This window comes from Berghia stephanieae, chromosome 9, assembly GCF_034508935.2.
Source record: "Berghia stephanieae isolate SIO BIC M18660-M18661 chromosome 9, UCSD_Bste_1.3, whole genome shotgun sequence".
Taxonomy (NCBI): Eukaryota; Metazoa; Mollusca; class Gastropoda; order Nudibranchia; family Aeolidiidae; genus Berghia; species Berghia stephanieae.
The window spans coordinates 30,963,095-30,990,097 of record NC_088368.1 but is presented as its reverse complement, the minus strand read 5'-3'; the positions used below and the strand labels follow the sequence as shown (position 1 = coordinate 30,990,097).

Below are 27,003 nucleotides of genomic sequence, written 5' to 3'. Positions count from 1 at the left end.
TTGCTGTTTTTTTTTTTAAGGGGTAGAATGATGCAAGAACATTTTAGATCATATTTAAAGATATACGTAGCCATAATATACTCCATATTATTAGGCTGAGTAGGTGACTTTAAAAACGCACTTAGACTTAGTCCTATTTTCATCATTCCAAGAAAACCGCAATTTTGTGTCATTTAGTTGAAGACTTAAAGAAGAAAATACTCATGCTTGCCTCATAAAACAATACCCTAAGGTGTTTTGAAACTCAAAATTTTCCCTGGTGATTCAATGGAGTCCAAAAGCTTGAGATTGTTAACTCATCATCTACCAGGATGTGACTTAGGACGTTTTGGAAGTCAGTTACTCATATAATGTGTTAAATCTATTTTCTGTCTATTGAAGTCTGACAACACCTGTGACATTTCATATCCAAAAAAAAAAAATCCCAAACATTTGAGCTATTTTGAAGTGTAATATACACTACATGTTCTCAAAGCACTTTTTAAGGGGTCCTAAGCCAGAAACGCATAATGTAGGATGACTGTACTGTAAGGCCCGATCACAATTTTGTTTCCCCCCGCAATAACACCACTGCCAGGAGCTCTTTCACAACCAAGTGCGATGTGAAAATGTGAATAAACAGCTGTTTTCAAGAACTCAACTTTGCACTGCCCATAGTGGGACTCAATGTATGACCCAATGGCCTCCAGGCAAGTGTCATACTCAATGGCCTCCAGGCTACACCGTAGCACAAATCAGCTTCTACCTTGGTAGTTGTGTTCTACATTGGTAATCATCCTCCCTACATTTTCATGTTTAATATGAAAAGGCAATCGAGCAAAATTGTTCAATTATGTTGAACTTAAATTAAGAAAGACTTGAATACTTGTGAATGCTCCTTAAAAAAAAAAAAGAAATCCCAAACAAGTGAAATGAAAACATCAAATTTTATTTTTACAATTATCCTTTAAAGGCAGGATATGATTTCGCCTTGACAAAGGTGTTTTACGTGTCATTGAATATTTTTGAGTTATTTTGCTTAGAAGAAAAAGGTTAACTGCCATGCCACTAAACCTTTGTTAGTTACATTAGATCAAAATGTCAACAAGTAAAAGTAGTCCTTTAGATCCAAGCCATAAAACCCTTGGTATCAAGAGTTTATCCTCATTTCTGTGGCATTAAATGGACAGTAATTGCTAACTATCCTTTGGACCAAATGCCAGTCTATCGCAAAGTACAGACTACCAGATTTAACTGATCAAGTTACCTTATCATTACTGGATGGATAGAGGAATTCTGTGTGCAAATTGGCTTTCCTAAGGAATTGATGATGAGGTGCCCAATCACGACCTCAAACCTTGAGTAATTTATTTAGGTTGTGGCATGAGTCAAAGATTGTATTGTAACTCTACATCATTTTATCAAACTTTTGGAAGGAGATATTTACAATGAAAAGACTGGGAATCTGCCTTAAGCACTGTGGCCAAGGATATGGTATTGTATGAGTTCACGAATGCAACCTACCTTTACTCATTACCTATTGATGAATACCAGGCTACAGGAAGTGACGAATATTATAATAATAATATTTCTATACTGCCTTTTATTGAAACCTCAAAGCGCTTAAAGTTATAGCTAGACTTTTGGGGGGAAAAATAAGGCACCTAACAGTTGACTTCATTTATAGGAGAATGGAATGGAAATTTGTTTCCATGCAGCCTGCTGGTGGAATAAGTGAACATAAAGGCTCTATTTTCTCTGAATTTCAAGAAAATATTAATAATATTTAAGGATAATAATTCATTATATTACAAAGAACTTGACATAAGACTATCTAAGATCAAAATAAATATCTTTATATAATATAATTGTCATTTATATACAGAAGAGTAATATTCCTCTTCCAACTCGTACAAGTCCGAAGCCATTTCATCCCTCAACACAATCAGTTTCTTGTCAATGTTATTCTGCATCTCCTTGTAAAACTGGGCGTTGTATGCAATGGACTCGTTTACTGATGGGAAATCGTTGAGCACCAAAAATTGTTTGAGATCGGACACTAATTTCATCAAGGATTCTCCCGCCTTCACCTGTTGATAAATTAAAAGTAAAAGTAAATGGTGTAGATATCTAAATTAGAAACTTTTTTGTTTTCTTTCATTTTATCCCTTGACGAAGATGGATACAAATCTAAAGTACTTGTACAAATGGAATGTTATTTTTTTTTCAAGGATCTAGGTTTAATCATTTTTAACAAGCTGAGTATCATCTTAAATCGTCCATATTTGATGACCGAAATGAAAAAAAAAGGTGTTTAAATAAAATAAAATGATACAACGGAATTCTGATAAAATCAACACTGCCTGAACACAAGTAAAGAATAGAACATTTGGGACAAACAAAGAAATAGAGCAAGCGGCAAAAGAAGTGCGGGTAGACACGAGAGGTGTGTGTGAAGACACGAGCGAAACAAAGGCAGATGGAAGTGAACGTGTTAGTCCTGGGTGGTGAGAGAGAGAGACAATGCCAAGTCTATGTCACTCGCTGGTTTGTGTAAGGTCCCGTTGTAGCGATGGTCCCGCTGTAGCGATGGTCCCGCTATGGTCATGCACTACTGTATATATTTTAGTAAGTATTGTTAATAGTTTCATACTCCGCACCTTCTAAAATCGAAGTATTTTACCATTACTTACAATGTTAGCTGCTCTGACCTGCATCTCATAATGGTCCTGGTCTATCTGTGTTGCTCGCAGCAATTGCCCATCTTCTTCAATCTAAATCATGTTCAAAAAGAAATGAAATATTATTTTAATGAAGGGGAAAATAGCAGAAACAAAAAAAAAACTATATTTAAAAAAGAGCAATGTTTTTCTTTACTAAATACTACTTAATTAAATTAATTAGCTGCAACACTATAAATGAGACCTGCCAACTTTTACGCCAAGAGTCACATTTATGTCATAAGCGGATTTCAAAAATTATTCCTTATTCCTATCTATTTCAATGAATCACCCTAATAATTAATAATAATAATAATATATCTTTATTGTCCATAAATATGGCAATTTGTCATTTAGTTACCTACACTTGTTATAAAGTTATATGATAACTATAACACTGAACAGATATTTCACTCCTACTTATTCTCTTTCTCTCACTCTCTCTTCAACACTTCATTTAGAGTTCTAAGGAACAAAAAGTGTCTATGATGAAAATAAATCTAGAGGTCTACAAAATAAAGTTTAAAAAACAAGGCTGTATTGGGCTCCAGCTGGAATGACCTATGCTAAAACATCTGTTCCTCACCCATATATGTTTATATTACAGCCAGTCAAATAAAGATATCCCATATCTGCATTGTATGGAACTCATCATCAACAACTGTGGTATGATTTTTGTAACCTAAACTACAAAGGAATTTTAACAATCTTACTTCGGCAAAAATGTAGAAAAATTGCCATAGTCTGATAGAGATTTATCTAATTAAAAATAGAGGCTACTTTCACACAAAAAAACTTGTAAGTCTATGAATTTTTTTATTTTTTTTTCAAACTATTGGCAGGTCTGATAAAGCACAACCGTTTTTTTACTTGCTAAGGGAGAGAGAACCTAAAATGATTAAAACAATAATGTAGTTTCATGTCATACATAGCCCAAGACCATTTGATTGAATAAGATGTATATGTATTTTATTATAACCACCACATCTTTGTTATATCACAATACAGTGGAATCCTGATAACGGCAACACTGTCAGATCAGACGGATTGGTTGACTTTATCCATTATGAATGGAACACACTCGGAAAAGGAACAGAAAATTTGGGTCCAACCTGAGGTGTTCACTTGACGCAAAAATTGACTTTAAGAGTGTTGACTTTATATGAATTCCACTGTTACAACATAAACAACAACGACAATAATAATAACAATAATAATAATAATAATAATATAGAACAATTACAATTACAACTCTGTCACTATTGATTGCCAATATCAACTATTGTAAAAAAAAAAAAATAATTAAATAAATAAATAAAGTTTTGGACCACCAAAGTTTAAGAAAAAAACAAACCACTCTCCTTATTGAATGCACTTACTTGTAACCAAATTCTAAAACTAATAGTAAAAAGTGATCTGACTACAGAGCAACAAATGCAAACATTCCACAATTTAACATTAACAACAACAACAAAAATGAACAATTTGTTAGGGGGTTTTAAAAGTACAGTGAAAACAGAATAAGCCGAAAAAGACTGAAATTCTTGAAAAAAATAATTAGCCAAAACATTTCACAATTTCCTTTTCATCTAAGTTTTGCTGATAAAATCTCAATAGGTACTATAAAAGCATTGATCTTTATACTACAGCTACAGTGAAATGATTTATTTCTCATATATTGTTTACACAATTAAGAACAAAAACAAACCAAAAAAAGGAATGTGTATATCATCATATAAAAAACTGCACATGCACTCAACTTCTGCCTGAAATTTAAAATAAACAAATTGTGTGCATAACCATGACGACATATCACTATAAAATGAATTGTGATCAGATCAAAACTGAGAGGATAAGTGTTGTAAACTCGTTTAAATTCTCTTTATGTCATTATCACAATAGAGGAAAATATTGCTAAGAACATGAACTGGATTAAAAAGATAAAGAATTCATTGTAGATTGTTAAGTCAAAGTACCGGCATGTGTTTTGGACCCAGCTTCTGGCACAGGCTCAAATAGCATTGTGCAACATTGTTAAAATTTTTAATGTGAAATTATTGTATATCTTAATTGTAATAGAAATCTGTAATATCCATGCAGTAATCATATCTCTGGATAAATTTCAAATATTTCAAATATTAAAATAAACTACAATAATATATCTTAACCTATACAGATAACTAAAAGCCTTGAATTTCGGTTTTACCAGTTTTGACTGTAATGACCAGATTTGTTTATAAACAAGATACAACTCCTGAACCAACCAACCAGGGTAGTAGTCATAATAGTAGTAGTGGTAGTAATGGTAGTAGTTATGATGACCACGATGATGATGAAAACCAGGTTTAGTAGCAACGACATCCTCCACCAGTAATGTCCAATCAAAACACCCATAATGGAACATCAGTGTATCATCATCCATGGCAATGACGACTACCACAGCCACGAGAGAAGAAAATAAACAGTTTAATATTATACCTTGGAACTTACACGCGCCAGTTTGATAATCTCAGTGAAATTATCAAACATGGACCGTATACTGTCCTTCAAATGAACCTGGTAGGATCGCAGCTGTGCTTCTTTGTTTTGAGGTAGGGAAGAACTTGGGGCTTGATTGGTCGCCATGGGCATCAAAGCTGATTTCACTGAGAGTAGTGGGGAAAAAAAATGTAAATTAATAAATGGTTCTCTATAGACTTCATTACTGTCATTCTTTAATACCCAATATTCTTCAGTATGACATTAAACCAGTTCAGACTGTCCAAAACAATACCACATGGCCTGTTATCAATAAAACTAAAATTGACACTGCAAGACTGCTATTAAAAGATTCTACTGGTAACAAGTTGAAAAAAAAAAAAGAATTTCTAATATAAAATATCCACCATTATTTTTAAAACATTCCAAACTTTGCCCCAATGTACATTTAAGAACGTCCATCCTCATAAACCTAAACGAAATCTACATTCTAGCCCCTGACAGTCATAATTTTTATAAACCTAGAACTAAAGGAAAAACTGGGGAAAGATCTTGTTGTAGTCCCACAAGTTAGGATTTATTTTCATCAATCTGGTATTGTATCATCTAAACACGGGATAGAAAATCCAGTTATAGATCAAAATTATCCAAATTAGTAAATGAGATTTCGAGAAATCCCACCCATTCATAAATCATTAACTCAATACACATTTCATAATTCAGACTTCTTTAGTTCATTTTTTAAATGATTTTACTATGCTTGCGACACTTTCAGGTCATTTGAACACCAATAAAATGGAAGAAAAATGGTTTAGTTAAAGAATTATAGATGTACAATTAAAAGGGTCCAAGATAAAGTAAGACTAAGGGGACTGGTTCAAACAGGAAGCAGAATTAGGTTCCGAGGATCGGACCTTCAACATGCTTAGACTAAGATCACCTAAAAGTCCCATCCAAACACAAGCACAGGACCCCATCAAATACTTACAAAAACATATAAAAGAACATAACAGATGATTTACTAGAAAAAAAAATGTTTAAATCTCCAAAAACTAATCAAAATACATCTGACTAACTGCCCCCCCCCCCCCCCCCCCCCAACCACCAGGAACTCAGACCTGGGCTATGACAATACCAAGTAACTCATTCCAAGACAAATACAGAAAGAAAACTGGAAAACAGATATAGGGGAATAGAAGACCTAGCAAGTAACCTTTCTGTCCACTGTGGGAGGTCTAAAACCCTAACCAGTAAATTCAGACATCTTAAAGTATAAAGTTCTTTCATTGTCCGGTCAAACCAACATAGAGTCAGATTAAGGACATTGCAGAGAACTCAGTCTAGAATTTCGAAAAAGAAGGAAATAACAAACAAAAAATAGAGCATCTATATAGGGCAATATCCACTAAACATGCTCAAAGCGCTTTACAAGGGGTCCCTGGCCAACAGCAACACTTAACATGCAGGACGGGACATGATGCCTGTAGGCTATATTACAATTTTTTCGGACAGAGACAACACTGTTAACGACTAGGTACTCATTTTACATCCGCAGAGACGCCAACTTTAAATTTGGCTCACAGGAGTTTCAGACACCACTCGTAGGAATTTCAATGCCGAAAGAGGAATTTCCGCATACAAGAAAAAGGAATTGGAACGGTATTTGGCATTGTGTTTACATATTGTAGATAACTGATTAGGATTATATTATGATACATAAACACATTGCCAAATACAACCCCAAAGTTTCCTTATTTCAAATGAAGTAAAGCTCCAAAACCTAATGGTAGAGATTGTAGGACTGGTAGTCGTGAGGATGATGTGGTGTTGGTGGTTGTAGTAATGGTGGTAGTGATGATGAAGATGTGATAGTGGTTGTTGTGGTAGTAGTAGTAGTAGTGATGATGATGATGATGATATGGTGGTGGTGCTGGCGGTGGTTGAAGTAGTAGTGGTAGTGATGATGATGTGGTGGTGGTGGTTGTAGTTGTAGTGGTAGTAATGATGACATGGTGGTGGAGGTGGTTGAAGTAGTAGTTGTAGTGATGATGATGTGGTGGTGGTATAGTTGTAGTAGTTGTTGTCGTGATGATAATGATGTGGTGGTGGATGTTGTAGTGGTGGTAATTATGTTGATGTGGTGGTGATGGTGGTTGTAGAACAAATGGTAGTGATGATGATGCGGTAGTGGTGATTGTAGTAGTAGTGGTAGTGATGATGATGTGGTGCTGGTGGTTGTAGTAGTAGTGGTAGTGATGATGATGTTGTAGTGGTGGTTTTTGTTGTAGTAGTATTAGTATTAGTATTATTATTAGTAGTAGTAGTAGTAGTAGGTATTTTTAGTCATGATGATGTGGTGGTGGTGGTTGTTGTAGCAGTGGTAGTGATGATGATGTGGTGGTGGTGGTGGTTGTAGTAGTAGTGGTAGTGATGATGTGGTGGTGGTGGTGGTTGTAGTAGCAGTGGTAGTGATGATGATGTGGCAGTGGTGGTGGTGGTTGTAGTAGTAGTAGTGGTGGTATTGATGAAGATGAGGTGGTGGTGGTGCTTGTAGTAGTATTTGTAGTGATGATGATGTGGTGGTGATTGTAGTACTGTGGTAGTGATGAGATGTGGTGTGATGGTGGTTGTATACTGTGTAGTGATGATGATGTGGTGGTGGTGGTTGTGGTAGTATTGGTAATGATGATGTGGTGGTGGTGGTTGCAGTCGTATTGGTAATGATGATGTGGTGGTGGTGGTGGTGGTTGTAGTAGTATTGGTAGTGATGATGTGGTGGCGGTGGTTGTAGAGGTAGTGGTAATGATGTGGTGGTGGTGGTTGTAGTAGTAGTGATCGTGATGATGATGTGGTTGTGATGGTGGTTGTAGTACAAATAGTAGTGATGATGATGATGTGGTGGTGGTTGTAGTAGTATTGGTAATGATGATGTAGTGGTGGTGATTGTAGTAGTATTAGTAGTGATGATGTGGTGGTGGTGGTTGTAGAAGTGGTAATGATGATGTGGTGGTGGTGGTTGTAGGAGTAGTGGTCGTGATGTTGTAGCGGTGGTTGTAGTACTAGTGGTAGTTGCAGTGATGATGATGTGGTGGTGGTGGTTGTAGTAGTAGTGGTAGTGATGATGATGTGGTATTGGTGGTTGTTGAAGTAGTAGTGGTAGTGATGACGATGTGGTTGTGGTGGTTGTTGTAGTAGTGGTAGTGATGATGATGTGGTGGTGGTTGTAGTAGTAGTGGTAGTGATGATGATGTAGTGGTGGTTGCAGTAGTAGTGGTAGTGATGATAGTTGTAATACTAGTGGCAGTGATGATGATGTGGTGGTTGGAGGGAGGGGGGGGGGGCATTCTTGGAACAAACTGACCTCACCGGAATTTGACGGAAGTTGCCCGGAGCCCGGAATTTTTTGCTTCAGACTGGAGTTTTAAACCGGTGAAACCGGAGTTTTGGCATCACTGCATCAGAGTATGGTGAGAGAAATTGAGTAAAGAGCCTTTTCCAAGGGCTCAACTATGCTCCGAGCGAGGCTCGAACCCTGGACCTTCCGATCCGAAAGCGAGTGTCATACCACTAGACCACATAGCTGCACAAAATAGTGCATGACACATAGAATTTCAATAAATCTAAATCGGCCTACACTGATGTTCTTTACTTTGTGTCAACATAATTTAAGCTTAAATTTAATTACCGGTTATTTCAGTTACTCTAATACATTCATCATTTGAGACATAAAATCAAATTTCTTACCTCTTATGGCAAGTCAACAAGCTTAATGGATGAAGAAGCGGAGGATTTTGTGAGGACAGTGGAAGAATGGGGTCTCTTCTTATTTACACGATGATTGTAATCATAAATCTGAAGTCCAGTTCTGTTAAATTATTTGCTTGATCCAACGTCACATGGGAAACCTACTTCTGATTCTCTTTCACCCTTGACATCTGAAAGCTTTTGATATATACCACCTGACAAGAGACAAAAATGTAAAAGTAGAGTACATTACAGCTGGTTTCTACATCATTCATAGTGTGAATATAAATGGTTGTCCAATTCAGCCCTCAATAGGCATTAGAAATCTTGGGGTATTCCTGGAACATGATTTTTCTATGAAAATGCAAGTACACAGCCTCTGTAAAACTCTTACAAATTATCTTAAGAAAATATCTACCATTAGAGATTTTCTTATTCTTACCTAAGATGCAACAATGAAACTCGTCGCAACTCTTGTTTTATCATGACTAGACTATTGCAATGGTCTTTTATCAGACATAAAAAAGCCGTGATAAAATCTCGCACCTACAAGTCATACAGAATAGTGCAGCTAAATTAGTGACAAGACAAAAGAGAAGAGAATGGCACACTCCCTGCATCTTTTCTGTATGACAATTCAAAGGCTGCGACATGTTCTCTCATTTGATATTTGCCTTTGTAAGTAACTGACGGATTTTGTGACCTGAAAGTGTTATATAATTTCTAGAAAAGTCCACCATTCCCATTTCAGAACTGACCAAGGACAGATGCTGACATTTAAGTAGGGACTTTTTTTATGGTATGACGTTAGGTAATCCTGGCTGGTTAAAACGTTGGCAGACATTAGGTGTCGCTCTGTTAGAGTGATATCTAGTATAGATAGTGTTAGTGTTACCTGCTAGGTCATGCTATATATCGCTCAGAAAATTTCGCATTGATTGCATTGACTTTTGTAAGTTTAGTGTGACAACAATGTCCAATTACTATGATAAAACATGGAAAAAGTATACTGAAGAAAATGATAATGAAAGAAAAATGAAGAAAATAATATAATAATATACCATTATCACTGAAAGCAGGTCCTAGAAAACCTAAAAAAGATAAACCCCTCTAAAGCAATGGGGCCAGACAAGATCCACCCTAAATTACTGAGAGAGGCATGTAATGAACTTTCCAAGCCCTTGACATTACTCTTTAATAGGTCACTTGTTGAACAGACACTCCCAATCGAATGGAAAAATGCTCAAGTATGTCCTATTTACAAGAAAGGTAAAAAATCGGACCCATCAAATTTCAGACCAGTAAGCTTGACCACAGTAATCTGCAAGCAAATGGTATCTTGTCTTAGAGAAGCCATAATGAACTTTATGAACCCCTTTTTGTCACATAACCAGCATGGGTTTGTTAGTGGACGTCCTTGCACTACCCAACTCCTTGATTGTATTTGAGAATGGACTCAAATGCTTGGCAATGGTGTGCTAGTTGATGCCATCTACCTAGATTTTGCAAAATGTTTTGATTCTGTCCCTCACCAACGTCTACTTTATAAGCTTGAACAATATGGAATTAGTGGCAGTGTGTTGGGATGGCTGCAAGATTTCTGCTAAACCGAAAACAGCAAGTAGTGATCAATGGTGAAGCATCAGGATGGAAACTAGTTCTATCTGGGATCCCCCAAGGTAGTGTCTTGGGCCCAGTTTTATTCAGATGCTATGTAAACGACATGCCCAAAGCAGTAAACTCCTTCATAAAAATGTTTGCAGACGACGCCAAAGTTTTTTCATCTGTAAATAATGTCAAAGAAGCTGACCGACTGCAAGATGACCTAGACACACTTCAGTTGTGGTCTAAAAAATGGCAACTCCGTTTCAATGCAAATAAATGCAAGGTTATGCACCTAGGAAACAACAACAGCCAATATGTCTACAGGATGAAGGATAGTAAGGGAGCTGAAATCAATTTGGAAAGTACTTTATGTGAAAAAGACCTTGGTGTATATGTGGACCCCAAATTGAATTTTAGCCAGCACTGTGAAAAGACTGTTAACAAAGCAAATAGAATCCTGGGACTTGTCAGAAGATCTTTCGACTATATAGACAAACCCATATTAACCACTCTTTTTAAAAGTCTAATGCGATCACACTTGGAATATGGAAACGTGTGTATGGTCCCCCATCAATAAATCAGATGCTTTACTCATTGAAAATGTCCAACATCGAGCCACCAAACTTGTTCCCGAAATTTCAAACCTCAGCTACGAAGATAGACTCAGAGCATTAGACCTCCCTAGCCTCATGTACAGAAGACTCAGAGGAGATCTAATTGAAACTTATAAATTGACCAACAGTCTCTACAAAGTAAAAGTAGAAGATTACCTCACATTTAACAAGGACAAAAGAACAAGAGGCCACTGTTATAAACTTGCCAAACAAAATTGCCGTTTAAACATCCGAAAAAATTTCTTTAGTCAACGAATTGTTGAGACATGGAATAGCCTGCCTGAAAAAATAGTTACAGCGCCAAGAATAAACAGCTTTTTTTGTTGTTGTTTTTTTTTAAAGGTGTTTAACGGCGCTTCCGACACTATTAAGGTCATTTAAGCGCCCGGTAAACAGCTTTAAAAGCCAAATTGACAGTTTCCTGCAGGATCTAAAATACAGCACCGATTTCCCATTGAAGCCAGTCAGCCTTTCGACCTCCACAAGTTGGTGGAGACGGATCCAGAGACCATCAACGGGCCACCGGCCCTCTACGATGAACTCATACTCATAAAAATAGGAAGAAAAATGACAAAAAGAACATACACAAACCAATAAATAGGCTTTAATTCTTTTTTAAAAACAAACACTCTAGCTCCTTTACTAAGACTTATGACAAACCCTAATAGAAAAAAAAAAAATCTCCGATCTCAAGCTAACTAATAGGAAAAAAAAAACCTAGGACTGCTTCCGAAACAATGGTCAATTAAATTAGGAAAGTTTAAACTTTAACTAAACTAGAGAGCCTCGCCTTTGGCTTACCAACCTCCTGAATGTCCAATTCGCCTTGAGCACCCCCTCGTGGATCTTTACCTTGCAGTGGTGAGGGGGCTTGAGGCACACGGGAGGGCAAAGGTGTAAATCCCGGTCGACCGTCACGAGACCATCCCGGGTCGAGTCCCAATCAGTCCCGTCAATGGCGAAGCGGTCTGCCGCCTAGCCAAATAATACCGCGTTCGTGTCGCCAGGGTCGTCGGCAAGTCCGAGAAAAAAGCAAACGTCCCATGCATCAATCGATTCGCAGCCTGCCGATCGGAAAATGCATCGACGGGGATGGCGAACTGACGCACATATTGTCCCTGAACGTCGAGAGCCAGAGTATGGCAAAAAATTAGCTTTAATCAAAGCTATTGGCCGTTCACTGCGTAGATATCCTCCTGTTACAGGAGACCCACCTTTATTCAGGCGCGCAATCTTCCCGATTCCAGATCCCAGGCTATACGGTGGTCCAACGCGAGGACACTTCGAGGCTCAAAGGAGGGGTTAGCGTTTACGCTAAAGAGCCATCGAAGGTAAGGGTCATTGAGAGCGTAACGGACAGCAATGGGGTGAACCGAATTTCCGTGGAAGTAGGTGAACTGTGTTTGCATAATATCTACAAACCACCTAGAGCGACTTGGACTACACCACCGGTACCTGTGGTCAGCCATCCTTCCATCTGTCTGGGAGACTTTAATAGCCACCATCACGAATGGGGCTACCGAGACTGCAACGAGGCAGGAAGACAACTCTGCTCATGGATGGACTGTAATGATCTACACCTAGTGTACGATCCTACAGCCAAGGGTACCTTCCGGGGTACCCGCCATAAGAAGGAGTATACTCCAGACCTCACCCTCGTAACGAAAGGCGCGAACGGTGAACCGCTGCAGGTGAAGCAGACAGTCCTCGGGGACTTTCCGCATAGCCAGCACAGGCCGGTTCTTGTCACAGCTGGGGTGACAATACCGAGGGTGCAGTCTCTCCCACTTTGCAGATGGAATTTCAGGAAGGCTGACTGGGAGGAATTCAGTACCTATATCGAGCAAGTCTGCCCTGTCATTCCTCCCAAGTCCAAGAATATAACCAGATTTAGTAGGCTACTGGTTAAGAGCGCTCAATGCTCTATTCCACGGGGCAAACGGAAATTCTACACCCCTTGCTGGACAGCAGAGTCGGAAGAGCTGTACCGAGAGTACCAGCAGACCCAGTCCCAGGACGCAGCCGATAGACTACTTCAGTCTCTGGCAGACGGAAGGAAGCAACGGTGGCAGGAGACCGTGGAAAGTCTCGACTTTACACACTTCAGCCGCCACGCTTGGTGTTTGATAAAGAAATTGGACCCAGATCGGAATTTTGCGAAGGCTGCACCGGAATGCGAGGCAGACACAATTGCCAAGAACATTAAGAACCGTAGTAAGCGGGTCCCTAATCAGGCTTTTGAGCGCGGTGTCCGCAAGGCGTACCGTACGATTTTGGACTCGCTACCTGCGCAGGAGTCGGACTGGACGGCCCCGTTAGTCCCCGAGAAGTGGGTGCAGCCATTAGCGAAGTGAAGAACGGCAAAGCAGCAGGGATAGATGGTGTATATCCCGATATGGTGACGCATCTGGGCCCCAGGGCACGGGCCTGGCTAGCAGAGGCAATGTCTGACATCCTTGCAAAAGGAAAGCTTCCACAAGTGTGGAAGCACGCGAAGATAGTTGCCATCCTGAAGCCAGGGAAGCCGGCGAAGGAGGCAGACAGTTACAGACCCATATCGCTGCTGAGCTGTCTTTACAAATTGTTGGAGCGTGTTCTATTAAACCGATGGGGGCCGGTCCTAGACGCTGCCCTGCCACCTGAGCAGGCAGGCTTCAGGGAAGGGAGGTGCACCACGGAGCAGGTCATTGCCCTTACAGAGCATATTGAGCACGGGTTCGAGAGAAAACAGCAAACAGGTGCTGTGTTTATAGACCTATCAGCGGCGTACGATACGGTCTGGTGCGACGGGTTAATGCTCAAACTTGCAAAAATCATAAGGTGCAAAAAGACCTTGAAGTTGTTCTCTTCGATCTTAGGGGAAAGGCAATTCCACGTCGTGCTGGGAGACGTCACGAGCAAAGTAAGGAAATTGAAGAATGGGGTCCCTCAGGGGTCGGTACTTGCGCCAATTTTGTTTAACGTTTACATTAGCGATATGCCGAACACTTCCTCCTGAGGCTAGGATACGCAGACGACTGGGCACTCGTTGCTCAGAGTAAAGTGTGGACCCGTCTCGAGAGCGTACTCAGCGAGGACGTCACCAGACTCAAATCCTACTTTGACAAGTGGTACCTGAAGATGAACACTTCAAAAACCGTGGCCACTGCATTTCACTTATGCAGTGGTTGGCACACCCGTAAACTGAATGTCCTAGTCGGGGACCAGCCACTCCCATACGAGCTGCGTCCAAAATATTTAGGGGTGACGTTGGATCGCAGCCTTACCTATCGGGCTCATCTCGAAGGGGTTGCCCGGAAGATAGAGAAACGCAACAGTCTTCTGAGGAAGCTGGCGGGATCGACTTGGGGCGCTAGCCAAGCGCTCCTGAGAACATCCGCCCTGGCACTATGCTATTCCACGGCGGAGTATTGCGCTCCAGTGTGGGGTAGAAGCAGAAACGTTGAGAAGGTGGATGTAAAACTTCGCAAGTCGATGCACATAGTGTCGGGAACGCTAGCAACAACCCCTAGAGAATGGGGCCCGATAATGGCAGCGATCCAGCCCCCCGATGTCCGGAGGGAGACCATTACGGGAAACTGGCTGAGTAAGATCAAAGAGAGAGGGAATGGGGATACCCCTCTCATGCGCATAATGAACGGTGCCCCCGTTTCTAGCCGAAATAAGTCCCGGCAACCCTTGTACGCAGAATCCCTGACTACGGACAGAGCTGCACATACGAGATGGAAGTCGGTTTGGACGAATTCAATCCCTCGTGGGGGCGGGGACCTACACTCCTCTAAGCTTGGTGAGAAGTTGCCAGGCTTTGATACCAGTAAGAGGAGACACTGGGTAGCTGCGAATCGGCTTCGGCCGAGGAGCTGCCTAACGGCCGGTGCGTTACATCAGTGGGGTCTAACTTCCTGTCCAATATGTCCACGCTGTGGGCAAGAACCCGAAACTGCAGAGCATCTAGTCGAAAGGTGTGTTGTGACGATGCTACCAGGCGGGTTGGCGACGGTGCACGAATGCGGACCGGACTTTGCTGATTGGGTCGATCGTCATAACATAATAGTGTGAACCATAAGAAGCTGCTGCCTTGAGCACGCATTCACGTAAAAGAGAAATATTTTTTTTAAAAACCTACCTCTGTTTCAAAAACTAGCATCTTTCAACTTTCTAAGAAACATTTTGATTTTTCAGAACTTTAGTTCATTGAAAAATACCGGCCTATCTGACCTGTTGAGTCGAATGAAACCGAAATTTTGTTGCTTACACGGTTTAAAGGAAATGCCGTAAATAAGCATTCATGGTCACGTTTTGAGAAAATTGTCATCTGCTACAAATAATTAGACAGGTGGGAGGTAGATATTTTCGTTGGAGCAGAAAAAAAGTGAGTATTATTTCTTGTACTAGTAGAGAGGACTAGGGTCCACAACAGCAGTCAAGTTGATTGAATGAAAGGAAAAGGGCCTTTTTTTTCTCCGCTACCACCACCACCGTGAGAGTGGAGGGGGGGGGGGGTTTCATGAAGACGAAAGGGAGACGTGTCGCTTGGTGACCTTGGTGACGTAGAGCATGTCCAGGATGCTCGCAGGTGTTCTTAACCCCTTAACAGCGAAGCTAATTTTTTGCTTTCAGATAATGGTTTGCTTTTATCTTTATTATTGTTAACGGAGAATACAGCGTTTCCACCAAGAGAGCAGTCAGACTATCGCAACTCGGACTTCAATTATCTATAATCGTTTTGCTGTTGAACAATGAATAATAATGAATGAATTTATATAGCGCCTAGATCCACAATGTGCTCAGAGGCGCTTTACAATGCAAATAAAACACAACAATAAATCGATAATTTAAGCATAAAATCTCTCAAAGTGGAATAGCATTAATCAATTTGTAATTTAATTACCACGCACTGTGCTACAAGATGAAAATTTAGGATATTTAGTAGGCCTAATAGAAATGTTAAACATCAAATGATTTCCTAAAGAGATATGTTTTGAGTTTCTTTTTAAAGTTTTCAAAAGTTGGACATTTTTTGAGGGATGAAGGCAGTTGGTTCCATAGGACGGGTGCCGACTGGCTAAAAGATCTCTCACTAAAAGACGATCTACAGCGAGGAACCTGGAAGAGATCATGACCACTGGATCTAAGTTCTCTCTCCGGCACATAGAAATTAACCATGTTTAGTAGGTAAACAGGAGCTGTCTTATTAAAACATTTAAAAGCATAGCATAAAATTTTGAATATAATTCGGCTGTCAACAGGGAGCCAATGCAAAGATATTAAAATCATGGTTACTTGTTCTTTCACCCCACAACCAGTCACCATTCTAGCATCTCTATTTTCCACTTTCTGAAGCTGTCTAATTATATATTTTGGTGACGATTGTAAGAGAGCGTTACAGTAATCTATTCTGTTAAGTACAAATGATGTCATAAATGTTACTTGTCTGTTACTTGTCTTTTAATGAAAGAAGATTTGGTGTTATGTCAAAGATCGAATTTCGCTGCTAAAAGGTTGCATTGCTACTGGGTTTGCTCTCTCTCCCCCACCCCCTCCTTTTTTTTTTTTCAACTTAGTATTGTTGACTGCTATTTCCTTTTTTATGATTAGCAACTGCCGTAGGAGTCTCACAGGATGCAGGAGTACTGCAATTAACCCTTTGCCAGTGACACTGATATTTTTTTGTTTTCAAATAATAGTCTCCATTTATATTATTATTTAACCCAGAAAAAAAAAAAGTTTCCACCATTAGAGCAGTAAGAATATTGATAAAAAGCTTTTTGAGCACGTTGGGCGGATATTGCCCTTTATAAAAGCTCAAGTTTTAAAATTGTATTTTGTTTTTTGTCTTCAGATGAAAACGTTAAGATTTTATTGTTGGTCCAAGTAAGATTGATATTCTCCTTTAAAAGGTTAAGTTGTTTCGGGAGTTTTTTCAGTTTTTTTGGGGGGTTTTTTCAAATGCGGATACGCTGCTTCTTCCTTTTTGTTTTCCTCAACTGGCAAGCTATCGCTGTACTGACCCGCATGGCTTGCACACACAAAAGGATACATCTAGGTCACAAAACGATACATCCAGGTCACAAAATGAGACAACTAGGTCACAAATCAAGACATATATGTTTCGTTTGTGCCAAGATAGCAGAACAAACCGGGCGTCTTGGAGTTCGAAAAAAACTTTCCATAAAAGACTTGGTATTTGCAAGACCCTCAGAAACCGATTTCCGATACAGCTCTTGTGCACAGTAACTTATGACCTTGATTTCTTTTGTTCCCACCCCCACAATCCCACTTATTGTGTGTTATAGGCAGAACATAAATAGTTGGGTTGCCACATGCGTGACTAAATTGGCCAAAGAGAGAATCTATACTTTGGCATTAGACACCCATTACCCGATGTCTTGGTTTTCAATCATACATGTATATGCAAACAGCAAAACGTTTTCAGTTTACAATGAGGATGGGAAGGGGAAGGGATAACACTATGACAAGAGAGAGAGAGAGAGAGAGAGAGAGAGAGAGAGAGAGAGAGAGAGAGAGAGAGAGAGAGATGGGCGGGGGGGGGGGGGATGAGAGGATGGTAAGGGGGAATGGGAAAAGATGAAAGAAACAATGGGTTGCCTGATGACGTAGATCAAAGGAGTGTTAAAGTTACAGAGGTGCTTCACGATGCGTACTTCATGAAATTTTAACCTCTTACAGTGACACTGACTTTTTTTTCTTCCTGATTGCTTATGCAGAATAAATCGTCTCCACAAATAGAGCAGTAAGAGTATCTTTCGACTCGGGCTTCAATCAAACTATAAATCGCAAAGCTTGAATTTTAATGATAATCTTAAGACTGGAGTTTGGGGAGTGTAAGATGGAATCTTGCCATTATTGGTTAAAATTGTGCCGGGAATAGATTTTTTACATCTCATTCACGATGAAAAATAAAATAAATAAATAATATGCACAAGGCATGTATCTCCACATGAGTGGGTAGTCGCCACTGAAGTGGGTAGTTACGCGATTAGTCCGGGAATGTTCATCCGGTAAAAGAAACAGAGTCAACACTTGACTAACTTCAATCAAACATCCATTATCCGTTTCATAGTAAGAATAGCTTGGAAAAGGAAGGCAACCCCGTTTTTATACCCCTTGTGACGTCACAAACTCACGGGAAGAAACAACACAAAACAGTGAATGGAACTCACCATGACACCCAAGGTTACCCAGCATGAGAACAATTCACAACAACAACTTAATAGCCAAACAACAACAAACACATTGAACACAATTGTTTTGATTTTTAAAAAATAACACACACATACACGAGCGGTCACGACAGTAAGGACCATCTATTGCTTGTGTTGCAACGGTAAACCAGTTTAACGTGTACGTAGATCCTGAGGCTAGATGCTCCGTCACCGTGTACGTAGGCACTCCCAAAAAAAAAAAAAAAAAAGAGAGAGACATACACACACACACACGGAGCCTTGCACCCGCTACGAACTAATTTTGCGCACCAATTTTTACTGCACTTATGCACCAAATTGTATACCGTATACCTATCTAGGGACACTTATTTCCGTATCTTTTTCTCAATAAACTTTTTTAAAAACCTTTGGGTTTTTTTTGCGACGGCACCTTGTAAACAGATGTAAGCCTCCACGATTTCACGAGGAATGAATCATGAAAATTTACTATATAATTTCAAACACAACTTTTGAAATTCATCAAGGATTGTCTAGTACCAAATGTTTTTCGATAGAAAAAAAATGCATCTTCAAATCTAAACTGCTTTTGACGGTAAGCGTTAAGTTTTTTGGGTTTTTTTTTTTCTGTCCAAACGAATGATTGTAATTGTAAAGACTAAAGAAGGGCCATTCCATGTCAAGTGGACCAAATTTTCGGAAATTGGGAACCACACCCCTTTTGATTTTCCTCAAACTTGGCTCAATTGAAGATACTTATGAGTCATGAAGAAAACCAAATTTTCAGTTCAGAATATGGATATTTGAATTTTTTACAATTTTTTGAAATTTTGTCTCAAAACGTGTCAAAATCAAATTTGCTTGTGGGTCCATTTTTGAGAGGCTATAACTTTTTTATTAATCAAGTTAACTCTCTTAGATTTGGTAATCCTGTACAACTTTTAGCATAGATTACAGTTATTTAAAGGAAAATGAAAATATTTATGAACTTTTGGAGTTATCTGCCCTTGAATATGGCTCCCCATGCTGTTCGGCAAAAAAATGAATTTTTTCAATATTTTTTTTCATGACTTTAATCTTTCATTTTTGGTCATTGATGATTTGTATCTCAATAAATAACATATGGTCCAACATAATTTAGCAAAAATATGGGTCTGGTACTATAATTTTTCGAACAATAACGCATAGCGTAACGCGACGTGCACCAAAATCGCAAATTTTTGTCAACTTTAAGGCTCAAAACGGTCAAAGATGTCGGCTGGGATTTTTTTCAAAATTCGATATATTGTGCAGATACACTATTTCTATAAGCACATGGAAGCTTTCCTTGTATTTTAAGGTGCTTCATGGTAAAAATCACCTGCAAAGAACCTAAGTATTTCAACTTTAAGTTACAAAGGGGCATAACTCAATAAATTATTTAAACCCCCAAAATCAACTTATAGTACACTGCATAGATAACAAACAAAGCTTAAAATGTTTGGCTTCTAACAAACTCTTAAAAGCTAATAAATTCAATGCTTTCAGTTTATTTATTTTTGAAAAAAGTGCGAAATAATGCATTAACAGTTCAATAATTGTGGGCTAAACACTCATTCAGAAATATCAGGGTGGCATGAATGGAAAAAAAAATTATCCAGCTCCTTTAGATTTATCATTTTGTGTGCTGGAATGTTCTCCCATTAAAAATAGCTTGTAAAAGAAGTGAGAAAGTTAAAGAAGGAGAAATGACTTTTTGCCGAACCTGATTCTAAAAGAGGTAAAAGAATAGCAGATGAGATTAAAGGAAAGGTAATTGAATTTTTATAACGACAATGAATATTTGCGACTGTGTCCTGGAAAGAAAGACTGTGTTTCAGTCACAATTGATGGGGAAAAAACGAAAGTGCAAAAGTGTGTGATACTTGTTAATTTGAATGAACTGCATGCTGAAGTTTTTAAATAGTACCTACCCTCAATATGATATTGGTTTATCAAAATTCTGTGAATTTAGACCCGATGGTGCATTACTATGGGACCATAAGGAACGCATTCAGTTTGTGTTTGGGAAATGCATCCAAATTCAAAATTAATCATATATAGCTGTACCTAGGGATAAATTCACTAATCTGAATAACTAAATAAAACAGTGTGTAATATTGAAAATCCAGAATGTATGCTTCGTCGTTGTGAAAAATGTGCAACAGACAATCTGAAAGCATTTCTTTCATTTTGTGGCCAATATAGATGTGACTTTCAAGATGCATTAACTTGATTAGAACATCAGAATTTTCCTCAGAGAGGTCAACTACAGTTACTATATTCCACTTTCATTCCTGATCATAAATCGCTGTAGCATACATACATGCCTACTCGAAAAAAAATTTGGTTGACATCCTTACTCATACTCATATCAAGAAATGAATTGCTAGTGCCATGATCCACAAAAATTCTACTAAAAGATAGTTTTTAAATAGATATTGGTCTAAAACAACACTGATGACTCTGTGTTCCAAGAATTCTCTGTGCTAATTCAAAACATGGAGTGGGGTTATAGAATTAGCTTCCACATCTTTAGAAGTAAAAGTCTCATATGCAAATCTTAAGCCAGGTATGTCGCTAGAGCACCATTCACAAAGTTGTTTTGGGCATAAGATCTGGTTGTCATATAGAGCTTGTAGACTTGTTCAAAGTGCTAACTGTTTCACAGTTCTCCTAATTCTATCACAAGGCGATTTTCCCATGGATTGCGCAAAAAAGTGACATTCCGCATGCAATCCCAAATCATCATGATGATGACATTATTTTGAAAATGTTTATAGTTTATATATTGTGATGCTGCTCCATCACTGAAGTAAATCACTTTATTTTTATGCTCGGGAGAGATGACTTCAAATGTCCCACCATCTGTCTCATAATTGTGTGCACTGGTGCAATGTCATGTGATAAATAGTCACTAGCGATAAAAATACTAATATGATTTAATTTTCCATTCTCCCAGTAATACAACAAAAGGATGAGGTGTCAATTGTGTATTGTCTCAATGACGCCCCTGGACAGTATCTTGAATGATAAAAGAATAACTTTCAGTAAAACCTAATAGAACTATGGCTATGGTATTATCACTCAGGGTGTCTTTCACATGGTTTAGACATGCAGCTTGAGACTGTGCAATAAAACAATGTAGTCTAAGGTCATGAATTGTTTTGCAGATTTTATCAGTAATATTTTCAACAGTATCTTCCAGTATTAATAAAGTAGCTCTGTCAGTATGCACCACTGTTTGAATGTAAGCATATCATTGAGATCAAGATCATTTTGAGAAAAGAGATTATTAAGAAATGCTTTCAGATTATCTGTTCCAGGACATTTTTCACAACGATGAACTGTACATTCTGGATTTTCAATATTGCACACTATTTTACGTAATTATTCAGATTAGTTAAATTGATCCAGAGGACCAGCTTTGAATTTTGATGCATTTCACTAACAAAAGCTGGATGCATTACTTTTGGTCCTACAGCAATATACCATTTGGGCCTGAGTTCACAGAATTTTGATAAACCAATATTACATTGAGTTATATGAGGGTACTTTTTAAAAGGTTGTGCATGTAGTTCATTCAATTTAACAAGTATCAAACACTTTTGCACTTCAGTTTTTTCTCCATCATTTGTGACTGAAAGACAAGTCTTCCTTTCCAGGACACAGCCGCAAATATTCATTGTTGTTATAAAAATTCAATTACCTTTCCTTTAATCTCATCTGTTACTGTTATTCTTTTACCTCTTTTAGAGTCAGGTTCGGCAAAAAGTCATTTTTCTTCTTTAATTTTGTCTCTTTTTTTTTACAAGCTATTTTTAACTATTTTGTAATCTATGCTAAAAGTTGTACAGGGTTACCAAATCTGAGAGAGTTAACTTGATTAATAAAAAAGTTATAGCCTCTCAAAAATGGACCCACAAGCAAATTTGATTTTGACACGTTTTGAGACAAAATTTCAAAAAATTGTAAAAAATTCAAATATCCATATTCTGAACTGAAAATTAGGTTTTCTTCATATCTCATAAGTATCTTCAATTGAGCCAAGTTTGAGGAAAATTAAAAGGGGTGTGGTTCCCACCCTTGGTCCACTTGACGTGGAATGGCCCAGAAGCTAAGTATATTGGCTTGATTTATTGATAACCCCGGCGCAGCTCTCTAGAGATACCAATAATGTTTGATCTAGAGTTTAAAATTGAATATATAAACGCATGACAAAAGATCCATGGTGAAAATACAAATTGAAAGAAATGCTCTAGCTCGAGGAGCTTTTGGAAGGCCTCCCCAATTCTCCTCCGCCTCCAGTCTCCACTCCGGTCTCCCACTCCCGGCAACTTTTTGTTGAAGTTGGAGCTCCAGAATTGGTTACAGATATATCAAGATATGAAGTGAGTAGAAAAGTGCCAGAAGACAATAGAGAATAAAATTTTTTTTATTTTTTTTTCGCGGCGGTGGTGGGGTTTGAACCTGCGACCTTATTGGTACGACAACTCCGCCTGGCAGGTGAGAGCGCGGCTCTACCGTGTGAGCTATCCACGAACACAAAATATTCGTTTCAAACCCAAAGTCATTTCTAGATCCCTCTCTCACCCACTTCTTGAGATCGCCGATTCGTTCACCACCATCGCGAAGTAATTTTGACCAGCAGTTAAGCTTAATAGCCAATATTCTCATCACAAACATATAACATAGAAACGATTGAGACATTGAGTATGCTCCGGTGTATGGGGTGAATTTTTAATTCAGAAAAGTGAGTGGAGCAGGCACTTATGTTGGTAACAACAAGATATGAAGTGAGTAGAAAAGTGCCAGAAGACAATAGAGAATAAATTTTTTTTTTTTTTTTTTTTTTTTTCGCGGCGGTGGTGGGGTTTGAACCTGCGACCTTATTGGTACGACAACTCCGCCTGGCAGGTCTTCTGGCACTTTTCTACTCACTTCATATCTTGTTGTTACCAACATAAGTGCCTGCTCCACTCACTTTTCTGAATTAAAAATTCACCCCATACACCGGAGCATACTCAATGTCTCAATCGTTTCTATGTTATATGTTTGTGATGAGAATATTGGCTATTAAGCTTAACTGCTGGTCAAAATTACTTCGCGATGGTGGTGAACGAATCGGCGATCTCAAGAAGTGGGTGAGAGAGGGATCTAGAAATGACTTTGGGTTTGAAACGAATATTTTGTGTTCGTGGATAGCTCACACGGTAGAGCCGCGCTCTCACCTGCCAGGCGGAGTTGTCGTACCAATAAGGTCGCAGGTTCAAACCCCACCACCGCCGCGGAAAAAAAAAAATAAAAAATAAAAAAAAAAAAAATTTTTATTCTCTATTGTCTTCTGGCACTTTTCTACTCACCTTCATATCTTGTTGTTACCAACATAAGTGCCTGCTCCACTCACTTTCTGAATTAAAAATTCACCCCATACACCGGAGCATACTCAATGTCTCAATCGTTTCTATGTTATATGTTTGTGATGAGAATATTGGCTATTAAGCTTAACTGCTGTCAAAATTACTTCGCGATGGTGGTGAACGAATCGGCGATCTCAAGAAGTGGGTGAGAGAGGGATCTAGAAATGACTTTGGGTTTGAAACGAATATTTTGTGTTCGTGGATAGCTCACACGGTAGAGCCGCGCTCTCACCTGCCAGGCGGAGTTGTCGTACCAATAAGGTCGCAGGTTCAAACCCACCACCGCCGCGAAAAAAAAAAAAAATAAAAAAAAAAATAATTTTATTCTCTATTGTCTTCTGGCACTTTTCTACTCACTTCATATCTTGTTGTTACCAACATAAGTGCCTGCTCCACTCACTTTTCTGAATTAAAAATTCACCCCATACACGGAGCATACTCAATGTCTCAATCGTTTCTATGTTATATGTTTGTGATGAGAAATTGGCTATTAAGCTTAACTGCTGGTCAAAATTACTTCGCGATGGTGGTGAACAATCGGCGATCTCAAGAAGTGGGTGAGGAGGGATCTAAAAATGACTTTGGGTTTGAAACAAATATTTTGTGTTCATGGATAGCTCACACAGTAGAGCCGCGCTCTCACCTGCCAGGCGGAGTTGTCGTACCAATAAGGTCGCAGGTTCAAACCCCACCACCGCCGCGGAAAAAAAAAAAAAAAAAAAAAAAAAAAAAAAAAATTTTATTCTCTATTGTCTTCTGGCACTTTTCTACTCACTTCATATCTTGTTGTTACCAACATAAGTGCCTGCTCCACTCACTTTTCTGAATTAAAAATTCACCCCATACACCGGAGCATACTCAATGTCTCAATCGTTTCTATGTTATATGTTTGTGGATGAGAATATTGGCTATTAAGCTTAACTGCTGGTCAAAATTACTTCGCGATGGTGGTGAACGAATCGGCGATCTCAAGAAGTGGGTGAGAGAGGGATCTAGAAATGACTTTGGGTTTGAAACGAATATTTTGTGTTCGTGGATAGCTCACACGGTAGAGCCGCGCTCTCACCTGCCAGGCGGAGTTGTCGTACCAATAAGGTCGCAGGTTCAAACCCCACCACCGCCGCGAAAAAAAAAAAAAAAAAAAAAAAAAAAAAAAAAAAATTTTATTCTCTATTGTCTTCTGGCACTTTTCTACTCACTTCATATCTTGTTGTTACCAACATAAGTGCCTGCTCACTCACTTTTCTGAATTAAAAATTCACCCCATACACCGGAGCATACTCAATGTCTCAATCGTTTCTATGTTATATGTTTGTGATGAGAAAATTGGCTATTAAGCTTAACTGCTGTCAAAATTACTTCGCGATGGTGGTGAACGAATCGGCGATCTCAAGAAGTGGGTGAGAGAGGGATCTAGAAATGACTTTGGGTTTGAAACGAATATTTTGTGTTCGTGGATAGCTCACACGTAGAGCCGCGCTCTCACCTGCCAGGCGAGTTGTCGTACCAATAAGGTCGCAGGTTCAAACCCCACCACCGCCGCGGAAAAAAAAAAAAAAAAAAAAAAAAAAAAAATTTTATTCTCTATTGTCTTCTGGCACTTTTCTACTCACTTCATATCTTGTTGTTACCAACATAAGTGCCTGCTTCACTCACTTTTCTGAATTAAAAATTCACCCCATACACCGGAGCATACTCAATGTCTCAATCGTTCTATGTTATATGTTTGTGATGAGAATATTGGCTATTAAGCTTAACTGCTGTCAAAATTACTTCGCGATGGTGGTGAACGAATCGGCGATCTCAAGAAGTGGGTGAGAGAGGGATCTAGAAATGACTTTGGGTTTGAAACGAATATTTTGTGTTCGTGGATAGCTCACACGGTAGAGCCGCGCTCTCACCTGCCAGGCGGAGTTGTCGTACCAATAAGGTCGCAGGTTCAAACCCCACCACCGCCGCGAAAAAAAAAAAAAAATAAAAAAAAAAAAAATTTTTATTCTCTATTGTCTTCTGGCACTTTTCTACTCACTTCATATCTTGTTGTTACCAACATAAGTGCCTGCTCCACTCACTTTTCTGAATTAAAATTCACCCCATACACCGGAGCATACTCAATGTCTCAATCGTTTCTATGTTATATGTTTGTGATGAGAAAATTGGCTATTAAGCTTAACTGCTGGTCAAAATTACTTCGCGATGGTGGTGAACGAATCGGCGATCTCAAGAAGTGGGTGAGAGAGGGATCTAGAAATGACTTTGGGTTTGAAACGAATATTTGTGTTCGTGGATAGCTCACACGTAGAGCCGCGCTCTCACCTGCCAGGCGGAGTTGTCGTACCAATAAGGTCGCAGGTTCAAACCCCACCACCGCCCGGAAAAAAAAAAAAAAAAAAAAAAAAAAAATTTTATTCTCTATTGTCTTCTGGCACTTTTCTTCTCACTTCATATCTTGTTGTTACCAACATAAGTGCCTGCTTCACTCACTTTTCTGAATTAAAAATTCACCCCATACACCGGAGCATACTCAATGTCTCAATCGTTTCTATGTTATATGTTTGTGATGAGAATATTGGCTATTAAGCTTAACTGCTGGTCAAAATTACTTCGCGATGGTGGTGAACGAATCGGCGATCTCAAGAAGTGGGTGAGAGAGGGATCTAGAAATGACTTTGGGTTTGAAACGAATATTTTGTGTTCGTGGATAGCTCACACGAGAGCCGCGCTCTCACCTGCCAGGCGGAGTTGTCGTACTAATAAGGTCGCAGGTTCAAACCCCACCACCGCCGCGAAAAAAAAAAAAAATAAATTTTATTCTCTATTGTCTTCTGGCACTTTTCTACTCACTTCATATCTTGTTGTTACCAACATAAGTGCCTGCTCCACTCACTTTTCTGAATTAGATATATCATAATTTAGCAAAACGCCTTTCGGCCCTCGGTATATATGCATTAGTTACCTTTAACGTTTTAATATGAGCAGAAACAAACACATCTTTCTACAGTCTACAAGTCACAGAGAAAAAAAAGGGTGTCTTGTCTATTGTTTACTTTTGATTTTCCCAACTTGATTCTCACTAGTGTTGGGTTATTCGATCGCTTTTACTCGATCGACATCCGAGCGCGAAGCCACGAGTCACCGTCCGATCTCAATTCCGGAAGAGCGAGTTGATAAAACGATCATTCGAGTTGACGAGTAGAGACGAGCTTGAGACGATCTTGAGACTTGAGACGAGCTTGAGACG

The 27,003-nt window shown here is 39.0% G+C and overlaps 1 protein-coding gene across 2 annotated transcripts; it reads right to left on the bottom strand.

Moving 5' to 3' along the window:
- Nucleotides 1-912: 912 nt before the first annotated feature.
- LOC144980044 (mediator of RNA polymerase II transcription subunit 22-like) lies at nt 913-26,877 on the bottom strand. 2 transcript variants are annotated; one of them, XM_078927517.1, is made up of 5 exons: nt 26,719-26,877; nt 8,922-9,136; nt 5,190-5,344; nt 2,673-2,753; nt 913-2,069 (listed from the first exon to the last, which is right to left on the bottom strand). In XM_078927517.1, exons 3-5 carry the CDS (start codon nt 5,328-5,330, stop codon nt 1,851-1,853), a joined length of 441 nt encoding a protein of 146 aa, XP_078783643.1. In that variant the 5' UTR covers nt 5,331-5,344; nt 8,922-9,136; nt 26,719-26,877; the 3' UTR covers nt 913-1,850. The 2 variants fall into 2 exon arrangements, with proteins under 2 accessions (XP_078783643.1, XP_078783642.1); XM_078927516.1 differs by having other exon boundaries at nt 5,178-5,344; nt 26,719-26,852.
- Nucleotides 26,878-27,003: the final 126 nt, after the last annotated feature.